This window comes from Alligator mississippiensis, chromosome 9 (genome assembly GCF_030867095.1).
Source record: "Alligator mississippiensis isolate rAllMis1 chromosome 9, rAllMis1, whole genome shotgun sequence".
Classification (NCBI taxonomy): Eukaryota; Metazoa; Chordata; order Crocodylia; family Alligatoridae; genus Alligator; species Alligator mississippiensis.
This window is the reverse complement of record NC_081832.1, coordinates 50,696,516-50,720,214: the sequence shown is the minus strand read 5'-3', so window position 1 is coordinate 50,720,214 and position 23,699 is coordinate 50,696,516. Positions and strand designations below refer to the sequence as shown.

The 23,699-nt window shown below is 44.6% G+C and overlaps 1 protein-coding gene across 3 annotated transcripts in view; it reads right to left on the bottom strand.

The window, feature by feature from the left end:
* The window catches only part of SLIT3 (slit guidance ligand 3), a 964,832-nt gene extending 942,994 nt beyond the window's left edge, over positions 1 to 21,838 (bottom strand). For all 3 annotated transcript variants that reach the window (XM_019487139.2, XM_019487141.2, XM_019487140.2), the window contains exon 1: positions 21,365 to 21,838. In XM_019487139.2, coding sequence (XP_019342684.1) covers positions 21,365 to 21,525 — 161 coding nt within the window. In that variant the 5' untranslated portion in view covers positions 21,526 to 21,838. The remainder of the gene's footprint in view (positions 1 to 21,364) is intronic.
* Positions 21,839 to 23,699: the final 1,861 nt, after the last annotated feature.

The window sequence follows — 23,699 nt, the reverse complement described above, 5'->3', positions numbered from 1 at the left end:
AGCTATTACTTTAATGGAAGCTTTAACTATAAAGATGCCCTGCTATGCTCTAATAACTATTTAATTTAATACACATTTGGTAAATATGCTGAAGAATGTGTCACACAACGTGCATGCTTATTGCAAACAGGGATATTTCAAGCAATTGGAGCAAACCCCACTCCATAGCAAAAATTCCTCAGAGTTGCTTAATCCTACATTCTTCTCTGAAGACAATCTATTGAACTTAAGCCAGACATTTGAATACTTTTTTTTAAAGTGTCTCCAACATTCCTTGATACATGGCATAATGCAGCTTCAAATAACCTTAGAAGTACTTACATTATTTTTTTGTCTTGCTGCACTGTTTGAACAATAAAAACTTTACAAGTACTCTTCTGTGCCACACACGTGGTTTTTGTTTTGTTTTTTGGGTTTTTTTGAAAAAATCTTAAGTCTGTTATCACCAGAAACCACCTTCTTTGTGATAACTGCATATACACATTATTGGGGGACTGGGCATTTATTACAATAAAACTAAGCTTGATTTCATTCACTCCTTTTTGGTCTCTAGTCCCAATACGCCCTTAAAAAAAAATAGCTCATCTTGGAAAATCTTTAACTTCTGTAGACTTGCAGTACTTTAAAGGGAGGGGTTTACATTCAAGCATCAGAAATGGCATCTTTTTCAAGCTATGCCATACCTAGTAACTGGAAGCCAAGATAATTACAACTGGAGTTCTTGCCTCAGTCTTGAGTTCAAATCACTAATGTTCAGATTATTAATTACAGAACATGTAGAACATGCATAATTCTGATTGACTTCTCCTTATACAACCAACTCATGGATGCTGGACACTCCCAGTAGTCTTCTCACAGACTGTTACACTCCCAATAGACTTCTCTTTCCACTGAAGCTGTTTCCCAGTTCCCTTCACTGGATGGCCACCACTAAATCTAACCACTAAATCCCAAACATTTCCTTAATACTCTCGGGCTGGGTAGCAATCCAGAACTATAGCACCTCTCCTGGCTCTGGCACACTCCCAGACTTGAACCACGGCCATCTTAAGCTTTTAAACAGTAGTCTGACAACCTTCAGGCCCTGAACAAGTACCTCAGCCATTCTGAGGCTCCAGGTGTTTATGACCTTTCCTCCATGATCATACCAGGCAACGGGGGTGCTAGTTTCCCAGTCAAATCCTTTGGAATCAATGTGTCAGCAAGGCAAATAACAATGTAGCATAGGAATTATTTAACCACAAATATTTTCACCCTTTAAAAAGTGTTGGGAGAAAATTATAGATCTGCATAGAACAAACAGGTTCAGTGAAATTTGCATCAGTGTCCTCATCACACTGTCAGGCTTGGCCAAGGTACTGGTACACAGGCCAATAAGGATCCTACCTTCTAAATTCATCACTCCTGTTTCTAGTTGTGCAATGACTCCAAATTATGAGAGCACTGTTCATCTGAAACCGACTTCTTCCGTCTGTATACTTTTGCAGGTAATTTCTAGGTATCAGCTAAGCCTCATAGGTTTCTCAAGAAAGAGAGTTAATCAGAGTCAGTGGTTTGCAGGTTGAATAACTCTGATGAAACAAAGAGTTTTCCATGTCAACACACAAATTTCTAAAGTAGCTGGTAAGTTCATGCTACAAAGTTTAGTGCTCATAGCCACATAGAAGGAATACATACAGAAGAGAGGCTAAACACAATATAACAGTCACAGAACCAAAATTAAACTAACAAATCCTTCTCTCAACCTGACATAGCCACATGCAGCTTTTCTAGATTAGTTCCCAAAAGAGTTTAGTCCAATGATTCTTAACCAGGGTTCCACAGCATTTTGGGGTGCCTTGAGATCCTTTCAGGTGTGCCGCCAGCTGTCACACAGGGTTAGCAATGTTAGGTATGCAAACAATTCACAAGACAAATGCACAGATTTCAAATAAGAATCCATAGCATTACAAATATTCTGCCCCACTGTGGTCTTCCTGAATTTTTTGAAACAAAAAAAACCAAAACATTGCTTTAGTATTTTTCTGTAGTAAAAAAGAGGACAAAAACCAAAAGCAGAGATTTTCTGACAGGTGCCTTGAGCCCATCAAGGAATGCCTTGAGTCCAAAAGGTTGAGAATCACTGATTTAGTCTAATGAAAACAAGCTACACAAACTTGTATTGATGCCAACAAGGTTCCCAGGCTGACCTGCAACATATAACTCAAGATTGGTTGCCCAGGAAAACCAGATTCTGGTTTTTAAGATTACATCAATGCTCTTGAGGTTTCAAAGACCATGTCCGTTTGCCATGCATCTCCTCTACATTCTTGTCAAGCTAAGCTGCCCCTATAATTACAATTCATAATATCATGCTTTAGTAGCACATTTTACTCCACCTTTTGGAGAACTCTCCATGAAAGCTTAGAATAGCCAATGCTGTTGCCTTTTTTAAATCAAAATTGAAGACTTTCTCCATACCCCTGTAATTTCATGTTTCATGTGGTTGATTGTACATCTCACTGATAAGCACCATGTGTCCATTCAAGTAAATATATTTTTCATAAAAGGAAGCATCTTTATTGGTCCATTTATTGGTCTCTATAATTTGGGAAGCCACCATACAAAGCTAAGCTACATAAAGCAAAAACAGCCCAATATCACAAGACAAAAATACAACGGGTGAAAATTACAGTCTTAGCGAAGTCAAAGAAACCTTTTCTACTGGCCTGGATAGGATCAGGATCTCAGCGTTGTAGGGACCATATATACAGAGTGTCAGCAAAATTAATTATCATTCACTTAAGAAAACTGAGTTTTACATAGCATTTTGGGGGTTTTCCTCTATCATATGTGCCATTCCAAACATAATTTAAACTCCTAAAAGTGTTTCTAGTGTAGGCCACATGCTTAAACTCACATCCAGCTGTAATACTGCCTATGCCTTTACACTTTGTGTTTATATTAGAGCTAAACTAAATAGCGAAAATATAATCCAAAAAGCTTATTTAAATTCTGAATCAACTCCCGACTCTCAGTCTACAGGCTGTCTTGCACAATATCAAGTACTTGGTCAGCACTTAAAATCGTCCATCAGATCCTAAATCCAATCACTTCCGAAGTGCACATTGAGATATTTCACTCAGCATTTAGTTCCAAGAACTGAGAGAGCTCTCAGGCACAGGAAGCAAGCTTGTGACTCTAGTTTATTTAGGCTTCAAGAGCAAACATTAAAACTAAATAACTTACCATGAATTCACTGTGGAGATGCTCTAATCCATTTCAGACAATTTGTATAATTTGTTTTTTCCTAAATGCCACATCAGCAGAGCAGCAATCCTTGCCAAACCATCAGATGAGAATTAAATGATCAACAGATAAACAGGAAGACTTACTGGTGTTTCACATTGTGTCAATTCCTTCAAGTAACTCAGGCAAGTCAAATTCTTGGGAAAGGCAGCTTTTACAGTTTCTTCAGTGCATTACTGTAGAATTCTGCTGAATCAAGCCACCTTCTAGAATGACAGTAGAGTCATCACTTACAATAATCCTTCCTTCCTAAACCCCTACTAATCATGCAAAATGCCCAGGCCATAAGCATGGGGCAATTGAATGGTCATAAGGATGGAGTTTAATAAGTAGGCTAACAGCATGTGTAGGCAAGTTCTCTGCTTGAAGATACGGAATTATTTAAGCAACTTGTTCAAATTTGCTGATGATGCCAAAACTTGGGGTGAGGTGGGCACGTTAGCAGGGAGGGAAAGACTGCAGCAAGACCCGGATAGGTTGCAGGGGTGGGCTAACAAAAACAGGATGCGTTTCAATACTGACAAGTGCAGGGTGCTGCACTTGGGCAGTAGTAACCAGCAGCACACTTATAAGATGGGAAACTCCCTTCTTGAGAGTACGGAGGCAGAAAGGGATCTTGGAGTCATCGCTGACTCCAAGATGAACATGGGCCGACAATGCGAGGTCACAGGCGGCAGGGCTAACCGGACCTTATCGTGTATCCACAGGTGCATCTCAAGTAGGGCCAAGGAGGTGATCCTCCCCCTCTATGCGACATTAGTCAGGCCACAGCTGGACTACTGTGTCCAGTTCTGGCCACACCACTTCAAGAGGGATGTGGACAACATTGAGAGGGTCCAGAGGAGGGCCACCCGCATGATCCGGGGACAGCAGGGCAGACCCTACAATGAGAGGCTACAGGACCTGAACCTGTTCAGCCTTCACAAGAGAAAGCTGAGGGGGGACCTGGTGACCATCTATAAACTCACTAGGGGGGACCAGAAGGGTTTGGGGGAGACCTTGTTTCCCCTAGTGCCCCCCGGGATAACAAGGAATAATGGCCACAAGTTGTTGGAGAGTAGATTTAGATTAGACATCCATAGGAACTACTTCAAAGTTAGGGCAGCTAGGATCTGGAACCAACTTCCAAGGGAAGTGGTTCTGGCTCCTACCCTGGGGGTCTTTAAGAAGCAGCTCGATGCCTACCTGGCTGGGGTCATTTGAGTCCAGTTTTCTTCCTGCCCAGGCAGGGGGTCGGACTTGAAGATTTACAAGGTCCCTTCCAACCCTACTTCTATGATTCTATGATTAAGGACTGTTAAATCAATCTCTCTGCTTTATGTTGCCTGGAAACCATTTATAGCATTTGAGGCAAGAAATTCTTCAGCAAAGGTGTTCAAGCAGTAATATTGCCTGTACCTCTAGAGCTGCTTTGATGTGCACACCAGAAACAAGCATTACATTTGTGACACTATACACATCATTGTAGCTTGGAGCACTACAATAAGGGAGTGTGTAGCCAGTCAAGTCGTTTGAAACACTACAAAGAAGGTGTCACAGAATAGTACCTCTTGAAAAGAGGAACTTCTTGGTAGTGCTATGTTTTATAGCACTGTGTGTAACACCTGTATAGTTGAACACAATGCTACAGGAGTTTCTAGAGCCACCAGCATTTCAGTCTTCTGTTGTTCTTCCCTTCCTCCACATAGAGGAAAAGAGGGAGAATGGTTAACTCACTGATAGCTCATTACTGGGCAGGCTGTCAGGAAGCCCTGTTACAAACCTGCTATGTTCATTGCCACTTCAAGGCTAGGGACAGACATTACACATAAACCGGTTTAAGTGATCAGAAACTGGTTTAAACCTGTAAGAGAACAGAAGTTCAGTGCACATAAACCAGTTTGAAAATGGATGAAACCAGTGTGAGATGTCTGACACTGCATTCAACGAGGTTTAACTGATTTGGGTCAAGCTGGTTTATGCAATGTCTGTCCCAGACCCCTTGCTGGTTTAAGATAAACCAGATTCGACCAGCATCCCGGCATGCTTTATGGGCTGGGCGGGGCTGTCTGCTCCACAGCAGAGCTGGCCCCTCCCTTCTGCTCTCTGGCTGGAGCTCCAGCAGACTGCAGGTACAGCAGGGTCTGCCTGGCTTCCCCCTGCCCTACCTCCCCTCACTACTCAATCAGGAAACCCACCCCCCTCCCATCTCCCACAGCATAGACCCCATCTTCACCAATCCTAGACATATGATATGCTAGCTAATGCCAAGCGGTGTCTCTGAGTGTGTCTCCAGTTTCACTGGGACAGGCAGATAGAACAGTAACTGCTTAGGGCTTTTTGGAGCTAATCAACAGGTCAGCTGGTAAGCCAGGGGCAGGCAATTATTTCAGGTGGAGGGCTACTTACCAAGTTATGGCAAGCTGTCAAGAGCCGCAAAGGTAGCTCCACCCCTTGACAGGTGCCCCAGCCCCTGGTCACCCTCTTGGAACTGGAAGTCCCGCCCCTTAACTCCTGACCTTTGCCACCACAAGTTCCTTCCCAGAAGTACCCCATTCAGCAAGGGGGTTCACCATCTCAGAACCAGAAAACATACCAAATTATATTCTAAAAAGTGAACATTTGAAACATTCATTAATTTGATTTCAAAAAAATATTTTTGTCCTGGTTTACATGCATTTATGTAGTGTGCAGAGAGGTGACTGTGTATATAATAGCTTAAAATGAAGTCTTTCTCTTGTAGGTTGTGGGGGGTATAGGTTTGTGGGGGGCTGTGCATGTCTGTTGGGGGTGGATAGGTGTGTGGTTGTGGGGTGAGGGAGCATGTGGGTGTGAGTGTAGATATGTGGGAGGTATGGGATTTGTGGGGGGGAAGTGTGTGGGGGGGAGGGTGGCTGGGGTGTGTGAATGGGTATGGGGGTGGGGGGTCTGTGTGTATGGCAGTATGAGGGGGGTCCTGGGTGCATGTGTATGGTGGGGTGTGCATGTGGGACTCACCCTATGAACACGTGCGCGCACACACACACACACACACACACACCCCACAGTCCCTCCCTACACTCCCCTCCCCACCCCCCAGTATTGGCACAGCCCCTTGCTCCCAGTCCAGCAATACAGCTGGGAGCCATGTGATGCTGGATCAGGGCAGGGGCAGGAAATCAGGGAAATGGCTGGGGGTGGGGCAGGGCTGGGGTCCTGCCTCCTGTCATCTTTGACAGGCATCCAGGAGCAGATGAATATTTTCTAAATTTTTTAGGGGTCCCATGGGCTGGACAAAATGGCCTGATGGGCCAGATCTGAACTGTGGGCCATATTTTGCCCACCCCTGTGGTAAGCTGTTTAAGAAGAGTTTGAACTAATGGAGAGAGACTGTTGTTTTGCTGATGGGGTGATAAACACGGTTATCAACCCCCTGCTGTCTTGCCTGCCTGTCAGTTTGCTGCAGACAGTATAGAGAATCAAGGAGGGAGATTGAAAAGCCCCATATCAATGGATGCATGCACTGCACACCTCCCGTTGCCTCAGAGTGCTAGCAGGGGGCTGGGATCTGGCAACACTCCTACCCCTTGAGCAGCAAGCGGGGAAAAGCCTGGAATGCTGTCGGCAGACCTCCCTAATCAGAACATCCTGTTGGGGACTGGCCATGCCCCACTCAGCTCAGCACCATGTAAAGGAAGGCAGGGCTGCTCCAGCACCCTGCCCCCAGCTTCTAGCCTGAGCCACTGCAGGCATGTGCCTGAATTTCCTCAGTCTAGAGAGAATGTCTTTCCAGTTACAAATTGGTTCAGCCTAGCCAGGTTAAACTAACCTGCAAAGGTTAAATCAACTCAGGCTCAGGCTTTTTGAACATCTGTCCCTAGCCCAGAGCCCTGGCAACAGTCTAGGTTCTCAAGGCAGCAGCAGCAGTTCCTACCATCGGTTCAAGAGCAAGGACTTCTGAAATAGCAGTTGTAGCAACAGAATTCCCACTGTTGGGGCTCTGGTAGTAGCAGAAGTAATACCAGGAACAACATGGGTAAGGAGAGAGGTTCTCCTTGGCTCTGCCCCCTCTGCAGGATGGCAACTTTTTTGGCAGCTCCTGCTTTTCAGCAGCTGCTGGCTAACAATTGACAGCATGTGGACTGTCAGTAACAAGGCTCCCACAGGGGACGGGGGGACACAAGGAGGCAGCTACCCATTGCCCCCTGGCTGGAGCAGTCACCTTTGAGGCATCATATTTTAGCTCTCCAGCCATGGGGCTAGAATACCTGTATGCTCCTAAAGTGCTACATTTTCATTGTGGTGCAATGTGCAGAGGCCTGTCCATACGCTCAGTTTTACTCCGTCCTGATACTGTGACTCCCAACAAGAAACAAACATCGACAACAGCAGCAAACCCTCGATTTGAGGCCAATCTCTACCACAGCTCATTGATGAGTCTCAAGGCAACTTGAGAGTCCAGTCCTTGAGCCACTTTCACAGAACGTGTAGGTCTTTACACAGGGGACAGTAAACCATCATTTTAACTCAAGCACCTTTCCTCACCCTCGTAAGTGCTTTTGCCTAACCTGAATCACATTTAGCTACAAAACCTATGCTCCACCTTGGTCTGGCATCAAGACTGGCACGCCATTTTTGTAGCTTTCTATCCATTTCACAAGAGGACCTGAAGCCATGTTTTGGGTAACATCATCCTACTACAGACTATACAGAATTTTCTTAGAAACGAACTTATTTCTAATTGTACAAAAAGATATAAGCTTATTTTCTCATTATAATTTTATCAAATTAAATTATATTTAACTGGTTTGGAAGGCCTCAATTAGAGTGTGTGAAAGAACCTTGCATAGTTCTGTCAGGATTACATTATGGGTTGAAATAAGCCAAATCTATAAGCCATCACATAGTTTCATAACTTATGGTTTCCTTTCAAGGAGTATGTGTTGGTCCCTCAGGGTTACAATTAACTTCCAAACCTGACTCAGTGCAGAACTTCCTTGCTGTCTAAGCAATATGAAAAATAGCCCTTCGTGTTAGCTGCCTATTCTTCTCAATAGTCCATCCATTCAGAGGCCTCATGAAAACAGTACAAGACCACTAGTTACTTGTTTCATATCTAAAATATTATGTGGTCTCAGACAGCTTACAGACTATATATACTTGTCTTCACCATAACTATAAAGCCACAACACTGACTTGCTTTAGACCTTCATATGCTAAAAATCCAAGAAACCAAGAACAGCTTGGGATGAAATTCTGTTCTTAACCGTACACTGTTAACATCCTGACCCAGACAGTCCCATCCTGACAAATCAAATCTGCAAGACATGCAGATGGCAGCACTGCATACAAAAGCACCCAAATCATTTAGATATCTGCTCCATTAATTTTAAGTAATTCTGATGATTTTTCCAGTCTCCATGAACTCCTAGGGAACTGCAGCAGATACAAAATGTTATTACCACGGAGTAAACTTTATGCTGGCAGCTTTATAATTCCTACATACGATGGAGGAAAGAAACCAGCAGTTCAGCTTGACAGTTTAAGACCATACCACAATGGAGAAATATATGTTAAAAGATTATAACTGCAATAGAACATGGCCTCACATGCAGAATATCAGATGCACTGGTTCTCTGACAGAAAGGGAAAACTGCAGCCATCTGCATCACCATTTAGTCACCATTTCCATTGAGCTGAGAAATTCACAGAGGAGATCTACTGTGACATGTACAAAAAAAAAAAACAAAAAAAAAACTGCTTAATTTTGGGCTTCATTTAAACTTCTTGCTATTTCTTTCTGCATTTCATTGTAAATTTTTAATTAGCCATTCCTACTTAATTTCCTACAGCAGATAGGAAATAAGCTGTTGTTGCTTATTCCCTATAAGCAACAACAGCTCTTATTTCCTCTTCCATACCCAACATGTACTAGCTGGTTCCATAGACATGTATGTATGTAGTTGTACTGCATCAATTCAGGATGTCAGCAAAGAAGTCCAAACAGTGGTAAACAAAAATGTAACATATTTGAGGATCTATGTTCCATGAAATATTTCCACCCAACTACCCACTGGTAATTTTAACAAGCATATATACTTTCATTTCAGAACTTGCTTCACTTAAACATAAGGGGTGTTGACAGATGTAGCGGAAAAAAACAAAACAAAACAAACAACAGTGCTTTACCAGAAGAGGAATCGCATCAGTCTGACCCAGCTCCCCACCATCTGTGTCATTTGCATGTTTCAGCGGGGCTTTTTGGAGCTTTTATCTAATAGCTGATTGAATCAGCTGCCCCATTAGTGCAGTCCAGGGCTGGGGCAGAGCCGCTATCTGCTGCCCAGGGCATGCAGACATCAGATCACAGTTGTTCTCTGGCTCCAGGCCATGCTATCATCACCACAAGATCCCAGCCCTAGAGCAGCTCCCCACCCAGCTGTGCACCTTGCCAGTGTAGCTGCGACTGGTCTCCATGGAAACCCTGGCCCCATGCTGTCATGGCCTCACTACTGCTGTGGTTTCCATAGAAACCAGCTGCAGCAACGTGGGCAAGAGCTGCTGGGAAATGGAACCTGCTACGGGCCTGATTCAGCCCACAGGCCAGAGTTTGCCCACCCATGCACTAGAGGCTGGGGCCAACTACGAATGGCTACAAAATGGTTTTACAAATATCTTGAAATGTGAGAGCTTTGGATAATTATTTTGAAAAATAATAAATCTTTAATTCCTTCCTTAATGTTTACAAAAGTGTTGTAACATACATACTTCCATTTGGACATTTTTCAATTATATTTTAAGTATCTGGAATCTGATTAACTTAAGTACTTCATTAATTCTCTGATAAAATCTGGTTGTTCCTCTAGTTTCACAAACCACTGCCTTAGAACACTTTGTGCAGCCTCATGCCATCACCAGTAAGACAGTACACAAGCAAATACATCCCCTAATCAACAAATAACTAAAGCAAACTAATGTTCAGGCACTCTAATAATCAAACTGAACTTATGAAAAACAATCCCACTGATCTGATCAAAGAGAATGATGTACCAGTCACTGAGGAGCACAATGTTGAGCCAACATGACCTGTAACCTTTCACATGGCTCCTGCTCCATTGATCCCCCTTTATTTCTCATCCCAGCTCCTTTTGGACCCTACCAATTCCCCCCTATGCCCCATTTTGGCTGCTTGATTTGATGGAATGCTGCTGAATTGACTAATTCTGCAGTGTGCACTAAGTGAATTATAAATTCTACTATGCAACTGAAGTTCTTGTAAACAAGATTTGTTCTCCCCACACACTACTTACACCGCCTGCATATCTGGCATGACATGTTATTGTAACCACTCATGCTTATGAAACTATTTTGCAATGAGCTTCTGATCTACATTTAGGGATTCATAGGACAATTAAAAAAAAAAAGCAAAATTAGTTGCATCAAAATTAAGAATTACCAAAACCCCTTTCAGGAGATACTAGATCCCAAGATGACTTGGTTTTGCAAAGCTCTATCAACTCAAAAGTTCAGAGAGGTAGATGATATTTAAATACAGAGCAACAATCCTGACCTTGGAGCATAAAGTTATTTAAAAAGTCACTACAAGTAAAGCCCTGAGGGTGATAGGCCTCTAGATGTCAATCTTTTCCATTCTTATCAGCGGAAATTCTTATCAGAGGAACTTCAACATCCATCCATACTTGCACAAACTCAATGGCCTTTGTCTCGCCTCTTAATGCCTATTCCCCATGTCCGGAACTGGACATAAGGAAGAACTTCTTCACAGTTCGAGTGGCCAAGGTCTGGAACGGGCTCCCAAGGGAGGTGGTGCTCTCCCCTACCCTGGGGGTCTTCAAGAGGAGGTTAGACGAGTATCTAGCTGGGGTCATCTAGACCCAGCACTCTTTCCTGCTTATGCAGGGGGTCGGACTTGATGATCTATTGAGGTCCCTTCCGACCCTAACATCTATGAATCTATGGAACGGTGATTATAGAGAGGATGGAGATGAGGTTTTTCACAGATTTCATAGACATTAGGGCTGAAAGGGACCTCAGAAGGTCATTGAGTCAGGCCTCTTCCCTAGGGGCAGGAAGTCAGCTGGTATCAAAGGATCCCAGCAAGATAAACATCCAAATGTCTCTTAAAGGAGTACGGAGTAGGTGCTTGCACCACCTCTGGAGGCAGTCTACTCCAGTACCTGGGGGCTTGGACAGTAAAGAAGTTCTTCCTTATGTCCAGTCTGAAGTGGTCTTGGAGGAGTTTGTGACCACTTGACATAGTCATCCCTTGGGGCGCTCTGGTGAACAGGCGTTCCCCCACATTCTGATGTATACCCCTTATATACTTATAGGCAGCCACCACGTCCCCCTTGAGCCTGTGCTTTTCCAGGCTGAAGAGTCCCATAGCTCTCAGCCTCTCATCATAAGGCCTGTTCTCTTGCCCTCTGATCATGTGCGTGGCTTTCCTGTGGATTCTCTCAAGCTTCTCAACATCCTTTTTAAATTGAGGAGCCCAGAATGGGATGCAGTATTCTATCTGCAGCCTCACCAAGGCCAAGTACAGTGGGAGGATGACATCCTGGGATTTGCTTGAGAAGCATCAGTAGATGCAAGCCAGAGTTTTGCTCACTTTATCAGCTGTGACATCATATTGGTGGCTCAAAATTATCTTGTGGTCAATCCTGACCCCCAAGTCCCTTTTGGTCGTGGTGCTAGCAAGTGTAGCACTGCTGAGCCTATAAGCCTGCTGTGGGTTCCTCCCCCACCCAAGGTGGAGTACCTTGCATTTTTTGGTGTTGAATGCCATCAGATTTTCATCCGCCCATTTTCTGAGCCTGTCTAGATTAGCCTAGATCACCATCCTGTCCTCAGGTGTGGACACTTTACCCCAAATTTTGGTGTTATCAGCGAACTTGGCCAGTCCACTTCTGACACCAATGTCCACATTGTTAACAAAGATGTTAAAGAGTATAGGCCCAAGGATGGAGCCTTGGGGACACCACTGGTCATGGCGCACCACAATGATTTACTTGCATCGATTACCACTCCCTGGGTCCAACCTTGGAGCCAATTCCCCACCCATCGGACTGTGATGTAGCCGAGGCTGCAGTTGGCCAATTTTTCCATGAGATGATCATGGGACACCAGATGGAAGGCTTTTTTAAAATCAGGCTATATGACATCAATCTCTTCTCCTTTGTCCAGGTGATATGTCACCTGGTCATAGAAGGAGATAAGATTGGTCAAGCAAGACCTACCCACAACAAACCCATGCTAGCTATCCCTCAGGATGTTGCCATCAGCCAGTTTGTCAAGAATGGGCTCTTTGATAATTTTTTTTCCCCCAAGATCTTCCCTGGGATAGAGGTCAGGCTAATAAGCCTGTAGTTCCCTGGATCTACTTTCCTCCTTTTCTTGAAGATAAGCAACACATTAGCCTTCTTCCAATCTTCAGGCACTTCACCTGAGCACTACGAGTTCTCAAAGATCCATGCCAGTGGCTGAGCTATGATGCCTGCCAGGCTCCTTAATTCCCCAGCAGTGTAAACTGTCTGGGCCAGCTGACTTGAAGGTGTCCAGCCTCTCAAGGTGCTCCTTCACATGGTCTACATTGATGAAGGGTAACAATTCTCTCTCACCCTGGCCATCCCATACTGTATTGAGCAGGGCCATCCCTTGGGACTGGTGAAAAACTGATGCAAAATACCCATTAAGTAGGTTGGCTTTTTTCTGGGTGTCAGTTGTTCCAGATGGTTTAGCAGGGGTCTGTTACCCTTGCTTTTCCTCCAGCTCCCCACATATCTACAAAAGGACTTTTTATCGTCTTTGATATGTGTAGCCAGTTGGAGTTCAGTCGCAGCCCTGGCTTTCCTATTTCACTCCCTACAGGTCCAGACCAATGCAGAATACTCCTCTGAGGTGGATCTAGTCTTCCATCCTTTATAGGTGTTTCTTTTTAGACACATGAGGTTCACAAGTTCCCTGCAGAGCCAAGGGGGCTGCTGTGCTCTTTTGCTGCTTTTCCTCCGAGATGGGATGGACATTGCTTGTGCTTTCAGGATCGCTCCCTTGAGGAGCAACCACACATCCTGAACTCCCCTCCCCTTCGGGATGTGGTTCCTTAGGGCCACGCCAACAAGTCTCCTAAGCTTGTCAAACTCAGCTTTCCTGAAGCTGAGGACTTCTGTATTGCTCACTGATGTGGGAAAGTGGGAACTAAACTCCCTGACCAGCCACAGTGCTGGGTTCCCACCTGCCTCTGGGCACACTGCCCACCTGCCTCGTCTGCCATGCCTTGTTGTTACATAATTATGTTGTTAATTAGGCAGAAGGTTGCCCATTCTTGCCCTGATGCCAGGGGGTAATATCTGTGGCTCCATTCTTCCCCTACACTGCAGCCCAAGCCTCGCAGATGGCATCCGGATGACAGTGCTCCTGGACTACAGCCAGACCAAGCGTAGCCCTCATTGTCAGGTCTTAGCCACACGCGCATTCATACAGCTCTCCTCTCACGAGGGCCTCTCACACTCCACCCCCTTTCACAGGGTATCTTACATGCCTCGACAACTTATACCACCTTGCTTCCTCTTGAAGGAGGCCCCTTTGGCCATAGGCTTTATCTAGCTCACGCCTTGGGTGGCAGACGTACATCTTTTGGGCCTGTCTTGTGACCCTCAATTACCCAATTGGTGCCCCAGGGCAGGGGCCAGCCAATTACCCAACCGGTGTCAAGCTTGTCCTGGCCCCTCCCAATTGACAATTAATTAAATTTTTAGTGATTTATGTTGGTTACAGCAAATAGCAGACCACTGAATAATGACTGGATCCTTCTCTGTAGAACTTGCTAAGTTTTTCTTTACTTGTACACTAGCCAATTACTGTAGGCTCTCTCATTCTCTCTATTTTAAAGATTCACTTTAAAGTCCATTACGAATTTTTTTTTTTGTCACTAGCATCAATCAGTTCAGGCCTGCATGGGGATAACCTGAGGCTATTTAGTTGCACCCTTGTTTTCTCATGCCAACAATAAAAAATGTAGTGTGCATATTTTAAATTCTGGGTAATGCCTAAAATAAAGAGAGAGAATTGTTCTATACAAGGGCAGACTCTTGGCTTCTTAATCATGCTTCATTCATATAGCAGATTCTTTTTGTATGAAGCAACAGTTATTTAAGAAGCTCTAAAGCTAGCAGTTTCGATGAAGCACAAGTGCACAAACAGTAGGGCCATGCAAAATTTCACCGGCAGTTTTGTTTCAACACTGTTTTGACTCGTTTCGAGCTCAAAAGAGCAAAACTGAAATGAAACGGAGAGCTTTGAAACAGCCTCAAAACGAAATGAGGCAAGTTGAAACGTTTCAACATTTTTTAAACATTTTGAGTTCCAAAGCTCAAGCTGAGCTTGCCTGCAGGGAAACAGAAACTAAGGTAAGGAGAGGGAATGGGGAAGGAGCGCTCTCATTATTGACTGTGTAGCTGGCCAGTGACTGTCATCCTTTCCTGAGGTCCCTTCCAATCCCAGTGCTCCGGGGGAGGGATGGAAAAACTGCATAAAAGGCAGCATTGTTTGAACTGCACTGCTTTCTTCCTTAGTGTCAGTTGAGTGAGGGTGCACCTTAACACACACACACACACACACACACACACACACACACACACAGTGTCACTCACCCATGTCACGAGTTTTGCCTTAGTTTCATCTTCAGATCAGGGCAGTAAAATTAAGCACATCAAAAGTTTTTTGGGGTTTTTTTTCCCCACCAGGATGAGTTCCTTAGATAGCAAGTTTCTCTCAGTCAGAACCACATATGTCTAATAAAGTTGGCACATGGTCTACAAAAAGGAGCCTTAAAATGTTTGAGACACTATTGTTATATAAATAAATGAATAATTCTTACTGAAAAGAGTTTGTAAAAACTAGAACATTAACATGACAGAATCTATACACTGTATTTAGAATACTTGAATGTGTGTAAAACACACACTGCAGTGACACATTCAAGACAAGAGCTTAGATTAACTATAGCAAGAACAGAAACGAAGCAGGTGAAAAATAAATACAACTCCAGCAACTCTACTCTTAGACCAAAAATACCATGATAATTAGGGACCTACCAAATTCATGGTGGAAGCAGGCTGCATAGCAGCTCCTTTAATCTTGCAGGTTCACCACACACCTACCCCCCAAGTGGCTGATTGGCTGAGGGGCCCCAGTGGTGCTGCTGCTTGCTGCTAACTGGCTGAGACACAAAAACAGCGCCATGTTTAAAACCAGTTTTTGCCTCCTTGCCAATCAGTAGCAAGTAGCAGGGCCCCTCCGCCATTCAGCTGGAGGGGGGAGCGGGGGAACTTCCAAGATTAAAGGAGCTGCTGCACTTCTGCTGTGAATTCAGTAGGCTCCTAATAATAACATAACAGAGACCCCAGGCCATACAAACACTCCATAATAAACAGATGATTAAATGCCCAAATTGTTCCTAAATATTGACATTCAAATTAACTACTTAAGCACAGTGTAAGAGTGAGGAGTGTCACTGTGGAGGATAAACTCACTCTACCAATTCAGAACACACGCTCCTTCCCCCAATACCTGATCACCACCAAGTAGTCCAGACCCTAACCTCTTTGCTATAAATTCATCCAATGTTCATAGATTCATAGATGTTAGGGTCGGAAGGGACCTCAATAGATCATCGAGTCCGACCCCCTGCATAAGCAGGAAAGAGTGCTGGGTCTAGATGACCCCAGCTAGATGCTCATCTAACCTCCTCTTGAAGACCCCCAGGGTAGGGGAGAGCACCACCTCCGTTGGGAGCCCTTTCCAGACCTTGGCCACTCGAACTGTGAAGAAGTTCTTCCTAATGTCCAATCTAAATCTGCTCTCTGCTAGCTTGTGGCCATTGTTTCTTGTAACCCCCGGGGGCGCCTTGGTGAATAAATACTCACCAATTCCCTTCTGTGCCCCTGTGATGAACTTAAAGGCAGCCACAAGGTTGCCTCTCAACCTTCTCTTGCGGAGGCTGAAAAGATCCAGTTTCTCTAGTCTCTCCTCGTAGGGCTTGGTCTGCAGGCCCATAACCATATGAGTGGCCCTTCTCTGGACTCTCTCCAGGTTATCCGCATCCCTCTTGAATTGCGGCGCCCAGAATTGCACGCAGTACTCCAACTGCGGTCTGACCAGCACCCTATAGAGGGGAAGTATCACCTCCTTGGACATACATATTCTTTCATGGGAGATTCTGGCCACTAAGGAATCAAATGAGCTCAAGCACTACATTTAGAGAAGCTGGATATTGGCCTGAAATAGTTGTAACCAGGTTTCTCATTTGTCTTCCGCTAGGAACAGAAGGCAGGGCAAGGTGGCACCTTAGAAACTAACTGGTTCAGACAGGCTTAAGTTTTTGTAGGTAACAGCCCACAGATGGTACCATGCAGTCAGGTGGATCCACTGACCTTCAACTAGTCAAGGCACTTGTGCCTCAGGATCCCCATCTTCATATTTGTATTGCTACTATTATTATAGACACTGTACAGAGCCCAGTTTCATATTGTGCATTACCAGTTCTAATTTTATCTAAAGGAAATTAATAAAATCCATCACCTGTAACTGTTGCACATAATCTGTTCCGATTCTTTCAGCATTAAAAAGCAAAACAGTGGAAATGATCTTCAGGAGTACTATGCAGATAAATCATTTGTGTATCTCAAATGAAAAACTTCCCAATACACATCCCCATGAGAAATCAAGTGAAGTCTCTATGCAAAAGGTGATATGAGGCAATTTTTGATTTACTGTAACTTTTGCTTTCATGATCCTTATACAAAGGGTAAACTTACAAACAAGCAGAGATTTTTTTTCCTCACTAAAACAATTTGCAAGTGAATGCCAGATTGCCTCACACCAAAACTGGCTTTGTGAATGGTTTTGTCTGCACAACTAAGTTTCAAGTATAGCACCATCTCTCCCACTTAGGGCCTGAATAGTCAGTCAAGGTTCTACTGAGAAAATAATATGAGGTATAGCCCTGAATACAAAAACAGAGTACTGCTGAAAATGAAGTACACTCTGCCAGTCAGCTAAACATACAAAGTAATACCAAGATGCATTTGGGAGAAAAGATAGAATGTAAGGAACAACTTAACATGGATTGTTAAATTTCTATCACCGGAGAGATACTATAATGATACTTCATTAGAGTTAAGCACATTATTTGTCCTTGGCTGAATAATAGTTGCAAATATTTAGAAAGGTCAAGCATACTGCACAAATACTTGTTAACAGCTGAACAATTAAGCTGTTAAGCAAGTAGTTCGCTCCATTACTTAGGATACCTGTCATGGAGGTATCCTAAGTAGTAAACTCACTTTTTGGGGATTTGCTCATGTTTCTATGCAAACAGAAAGTGTTCATTTAAGCATGGGAGGGATCAGCGCCTACTTAATACATGAAAGAATCCAAGGCATTCCACCATGTGAGTGGTATTCCCGTTCACTGGTATTCTTTAAATTTCTATGGGTAAACCAAAGCCAAAAATAAACAAACCACTTTCTAATTTTTTATAATACCATTGTCAAACATCATTTGTCACGTTTTTCCCCTGTTGGATATTTTTTTTTTTTTTTTTTTTTTAATAGAAGGGATGTTATACATGTGGCCTCTTTTCGCTGTACAAATATAAATCCACTCTTATTTACTCTGCACTTCAAGGTAAATGTTTTCATTTCAGGTATTACTCATTTTCTCTGTTCAGCTACATCTTTACACCATAAAAATAATTGCAGTGAAATCTTTTGCTACTTTAGCTTTGTACAGGAACAAAGCAATACCACTAAGAAAAAGGGGACCAGCATAGACTGTTGAGGCATTTCTGCATTTCATGCTGTATTATATAGACTTGATGCTATAATGCTTAAATGCTGTGGGAAATGAAATTGTTAAAAAAAAAAAAAAGTTCAGTCCAGCTCTCCTCAGGATCGTATCGTCTCTGTGGCCACTCACTGCTCTGCAGATTGTAGCCCTTGGAAAGAATTACCAACAACAATTTCCTTTCCAAGAGAAGCAGTTTCCAGACTTTATTTTTTTAAGTCTATGTTTCACATTCATTATTAGAAATGGCAAAGCACTGACTTTCCTAAAAACACCAGTGACTTCACATTTCTTTTGATACAGGAAGACTTATGCTGTCCAGTTTTAAAGATCTGTATAAGCAACAGTTTTTGTTTGGCGAGAACTAGTATCCTTGAAAAAAACTGAGTTACCTTATGCACAACTTGTACAAGTGTTCGGTTTTGGGTTCCTATTCTATACTAGCCAATCATCCTGAACATAGATGTACTCAAAAAAAGGATCCTATCAAGCCTAGAGCCCCCCAACTGCATGATCTGCATTGCTCTCATGTTAGGGCAGGGACTTCATTATATTTTTAGTTCAGCTTTCATTGGATGTAGTTTTAAAACACACAAATTTAAATAATATTTAGCTTGGCTGTAATAACCCAAATATTCTGGAAAGCTTGTACAACCATAACTCTAAGGGCTTGGTGGGAAAATATCTTAAGTGGTAATGTTAGATCTCCTGCGAATTTAAAATAAAAACAAGAAAATTGACATGTGCAGCCTACAGCTTACCTGGATGGAGAAAGAGCAAAGCATTCTTTTTATGCAGAATTAGTTCAGTGGCACTCAGATATCAAGAAGTATATGAAACACTTCTCAGGGCATATTGAAAAACAAAAGCTATTTGCATCCTGCTCTTAGCAACAGGAATAGCATTATCATTTAAAGTTTAAAACCATTTAAGCACCATTTATGCTTCCTCTAGTCACAGGTTAATTTCAAAGAAAAATAGTGAAAGATACTACATGAAGACTAAACATATGAATGAGAATGTCTATCCAGAGATGCCACTGAAATTTCAATGCTCACTACACTGTCAGGTCCCTTGATAGTCTCTAGAGTTAATGGAAAAGCTAAGACCAATAGTAGCTGCCAAAGATGACTCTAAGATACATGTGCATGTTAAAAGGATATTTCAAGCCCTGGACAATAACCTAATGTGAAGAATACATGTGTCAAAAGAAATAACTGAAAAGCATTAAGCAGAAAAAATAAGGCATCTGAATAAGCTCCTGAAGGAATCTGAATGCACAACTTATTGTAATAAAACTTATTTAGTCAATGAAGTTCAAGTTAATGTAATTACCAAGTCTACCTTTAGAAAGATATTGTACTATGGGCAATTTAAAATAAGGATTTGAGATAAAACTTATTTCTGAGAAAATCATATTTCTGTAAATATTATGCAACCAATAAAAGAGTCATAAAAGACTATGAGTTACAAAATAAAAAACAGATATTCCCCAGTAAAATATATGGACTAATATACTGACTAGACAATCCTCAAAATTCCTCTTTACCTGGCAGTCACCTGATGCTTTTAGTTAATACTGTACATGAGTAAATTATTATATGACAAATTCGCAAGCTTGGATCCCACTTCAACAAAAACATACATCCATTTGGAAACTTCTCTGTTTACACACTATGCAATAAAAAAAAAAAAAAAAATCAAAATTAGACATGATATGACTAACAATATAGTTTCCTGCAATATGGATTCTCAATAGTTTACTCTTTGAAGTAAGCCTGTTACTCCACACAACAAAAGATATACAAAAGCTAGAATAGTCTCAATTTGCAATCTATACCAGAAATTTCAGGTATGGTGTATCCTATATGTCATTTGCCTCTCAAATTTTGTTCCTTTACACATTTATATTCATAGCAAGGCCCAAAGGGACCATTACCATCATTCAGCGTAACATTTGGTTTAACACAAGCCATTGCATTTCACCCAATAATACCTGTTTAAACTCTAACTTGCAACTGAGCTAAAATGTTTTTAGACTTAGGCTTCAAGTGACAGCAAATCCACCACACCCTTTGGCAAATCATTCTGACCAACACAGACCTTTCTAATACTGAAACATTACTTCTAGCCTGAAATTAACAAGCTTCAGCTTCTAGCTCTTGAATCTTTGCATTTTATCTCAGCTAGGAGAACTGTTCTGGGGAATCTAGAGCTGGATATAGAGATACTGTTACTCACTGTCTCAGTAATCTAGGAGCTCCAACTTCTTAGCCTCTTTAATTCCTTCTATTGCTGATTACCTCCCTGAGTTTCAAGTCAAAGTTTTGTTTAATAATCAAACTTAACCCTTTCCAAAAAGTAAATAGCTGATTACTAACATTCAATTAGCATCAAACTAAATGTCTGGCAGATGAAAATCAGATGAAATGTCTAAAAGAAAGCTTTCTTGTATAAAAATGTACCACTGACCAAACTGAAATGCAGTGGGCAGTCACTCCATGCACCATGCTTGGGTTTGTTTGTTTTTTTAAGTTCTTTGGGAATAATTAACTGCACCTTCCAAAACAGGTTGAACTGCACTTTGGTGTGTTGTCAGTGGAACCCAAATAAGGAGTTGCCATGAACTTCAGAAAAGCCTTCAGTACTGCACTTCTATGGCACTGCCTATCTGAAAAATGCATGTGCAACATATTAAGCAACATCAGAGAAGCGGACCGCTGCATCTCAAGTGAGCTCACTCAAGATGAAGTGAAGTTTGTCACCGCTTCTTTATTCCCCTGAGCAGCTGATGCTCACAAAAGCAGGGCTGCGAGATCTCAGGACTCCTCACTCCACTCGCAGCGCTCAGCTGTTCCACAACCCACCCTACCTGGGGCATACGGAGGGGTGAGGTGAGGACAGGGTGAAGCTAGGCTCCCTGCACCACCACCCACCCGGCTTTGCCACTTTACCGCAGAAACCGGAGATGGTTCAATGCCACTGCCTAGCCCGCAGCGCTCAAGGCAGGGCAGGAGAGCAGGTTTCCATGGGGATGCGGTCACCGTGCCCGTCAGGAACCAGCAGGCGCCCCCAGGTGCGGCCCCCAGGTGGGCAATGCCAGTCCCCTGCCTCGACCCTGCAGGGCTCCCAGCACGGACCGGCCCCGCTGGAGCCCTCGGGAGACACGCGGGGACGCGGCTTCAGCTCCTGGAGCCATCGGCGGCCGGGAAGGAGCGCGACGCTGAACCCCCCGGCCCGGCCCGGTACTCACAGTCTCTCGGCGCTCCGGGGCACGTCCCTCGGCACCGCTCGCAGCCCCAGGCCGTGGCAGTCCACGGCGGCGGCGCTGCAGGTACACTTGTGCGGGCAGCCGGCCGCGCGGCCCCACACACTCAGCGCCAGCCCCACGCACAGAAAGGCCCCGGGCACCATGGTCTCCGGCGGGACAGCGGCTCCGGCGAGCGGGGGACGTCCCGCCCGCGCTCAGGACAGCGCGGCGCCCACCATCCCCGCTCCGCCGCCGCGGCTCACACGGGCGCCGGCCGGGCTCCCGCCCACCGAAGTCCCCGCGCCGCTACAGCCGCCAACCTGGACGGGGCAGGTAGCGCGGGCAGGGGCGGCTGCGGCTCCGGCTCCTTTCCGCCGCTCCCGGCGCCGCAGGCAGAGCCCCGCGGGCGGAAGGCAGCGGCGCGGGAAGGGGCGCACGATGCTGCCGCTGCCGCCGCCGCCTCCCCATGCAGTATGCGGGCGGCCGGGCAGGCACCGCAGCGCCGCGCGCGCCGCCCCTCCCCCCTCCCAAAATATCAGCGCCCGCGCTCATTGGCCGCCCGCCCACTGACGTCGGCAAAGTTCCGAACTTTTGGAAAAGAGGGAGGGGAGCGGGGCGGGGGCAGCGCCCGGGCTCCCGGCCCCGCGCCCATTGTTGCGAGGAGCCCCCCCGACGGGACAGACGCGCTCCGGGGCCGCTTTCCCTGAGCGCGGCAGGAGCGCGCCCCGGGCCGCCGGCGCCCACCTCCACCTGCATGGCCAGGAGCTTTAGGAGCTTCCTACCGGGGGGTTGACGGCGCAGGCAGGGCAGGAGGGAACGGCCTGAGCCCCCAGCAGAGATGAGGCGGCAAGCCAGGCTGAAATGAGAGGCTGGGAGCTTGCACCCGGGGCCTCGAAAGGGGTCAAAGGCTAGCCCTTAGCAGGAGCTAGCTGTAGACGACAGAGGTGGGAGCGGGTCACCAGGCCCATTCCCAGGCGCTGTCCCTCAGGTTGTGCAGTGGGATCGGGCTCCGCGACTGGGGCCTCCGTGAAGAATGCGGCTGCTTCCACTCGCAGCTGCTCAGCCCGAGGAGCCCAACCAGAGCCCAGCTCCAGGTCCTGCCTGCAAGCCAAGTTCAAGTTGACCCTGAAGGCCCGTGTGGCCCTTTTTAAAACTTTTCCATGAAAAATCGAGCTTAAGGCAAATTTGCAGTTTTCCAAACCAATCCGTAAGTAAGGGCTTTAAAAAAAAAAAAAAGAGTGGAAGGGCTGGAAATAAACCACATTAGATTAACTTCAGTTAGTAAAATCTGAGTGGACTGGACCAAGAAGTATGGACTAGATGCAGTTTCCACTCCTTCGTTTTGTTTAATAATGTTCTGGATAGTTGGAGGCCCAGATCTACTACAGAACCGGTACTGCCACCGCCACCTTCTCCCTTATGAAAACTATCAAAAACCACCATAGTTACGCTCAACATGCAAGTTACCAGATTGGCTTACAAGTGAAGAGCTCACGCATGTGACATCTGATTCTGATTCAACTCCCACCTGGGAATAAGGCAACCCGAGCTGGCTGACCATTTGTTTAGAATAAAACTTTTTTTTCTGTGGTTTTATATTGAGTTACTTTATATACAATTGGTCATTTTCATATGATATCCACTTCTGGACAATAATCAAGTCTTGGTGTGCTGACATATTGACATGTTGTTACATAAACAGCCAATTGCATTGTCCTTATGTAGTAGCATAATGGACAAGTGGGCTCATGCCTGCGTAACACTGGCCACAATGCCTAGATTCAATAAGGAATTCAAGTGCCAGCAGAGGAGTTGGCTGGGAAGTCATTTACACTCCAGAATCAGGGGAAGGCACCAGACCCCTACAGGAAGAAATGGTTCAGTAGCTCTACAAAACTGTCCTATCTTTAAAATCTGCATGGAGTCAGGTATTGGACAAGCAGAGTGTACCTGTCTGTGCCTCACTCCTAATTATGCCTCTCTACAACTTTGAGGCCTCATCAGCTCTGCTGTTTGTAACAGGGCACTACACTCAGCTCCCCCCTCCCTCTGCCAGCTATCCCCCTCAGGACTGAAAGCACAGAAAGCAAGTACTGTTTTTCACCAGTGGGATCCATACTATGCTTTTTCTCTTAAGTATTCACTTCAGAAACCAACCGCTCAGCTGCAAATATGTCAGTGACACTCACCATTATCTCTTCTCTGATGCAAGAGCCATCACTACTGAAGTGATAGTAGGGTAACAGCTGGGTCAGACTCAATCCAGGCAAGGTGGAAGTTACCCTGGTTGGAAGGAGAGGGTACTCTACATTTAGACCTGGCCAAAATGATGTTGTTT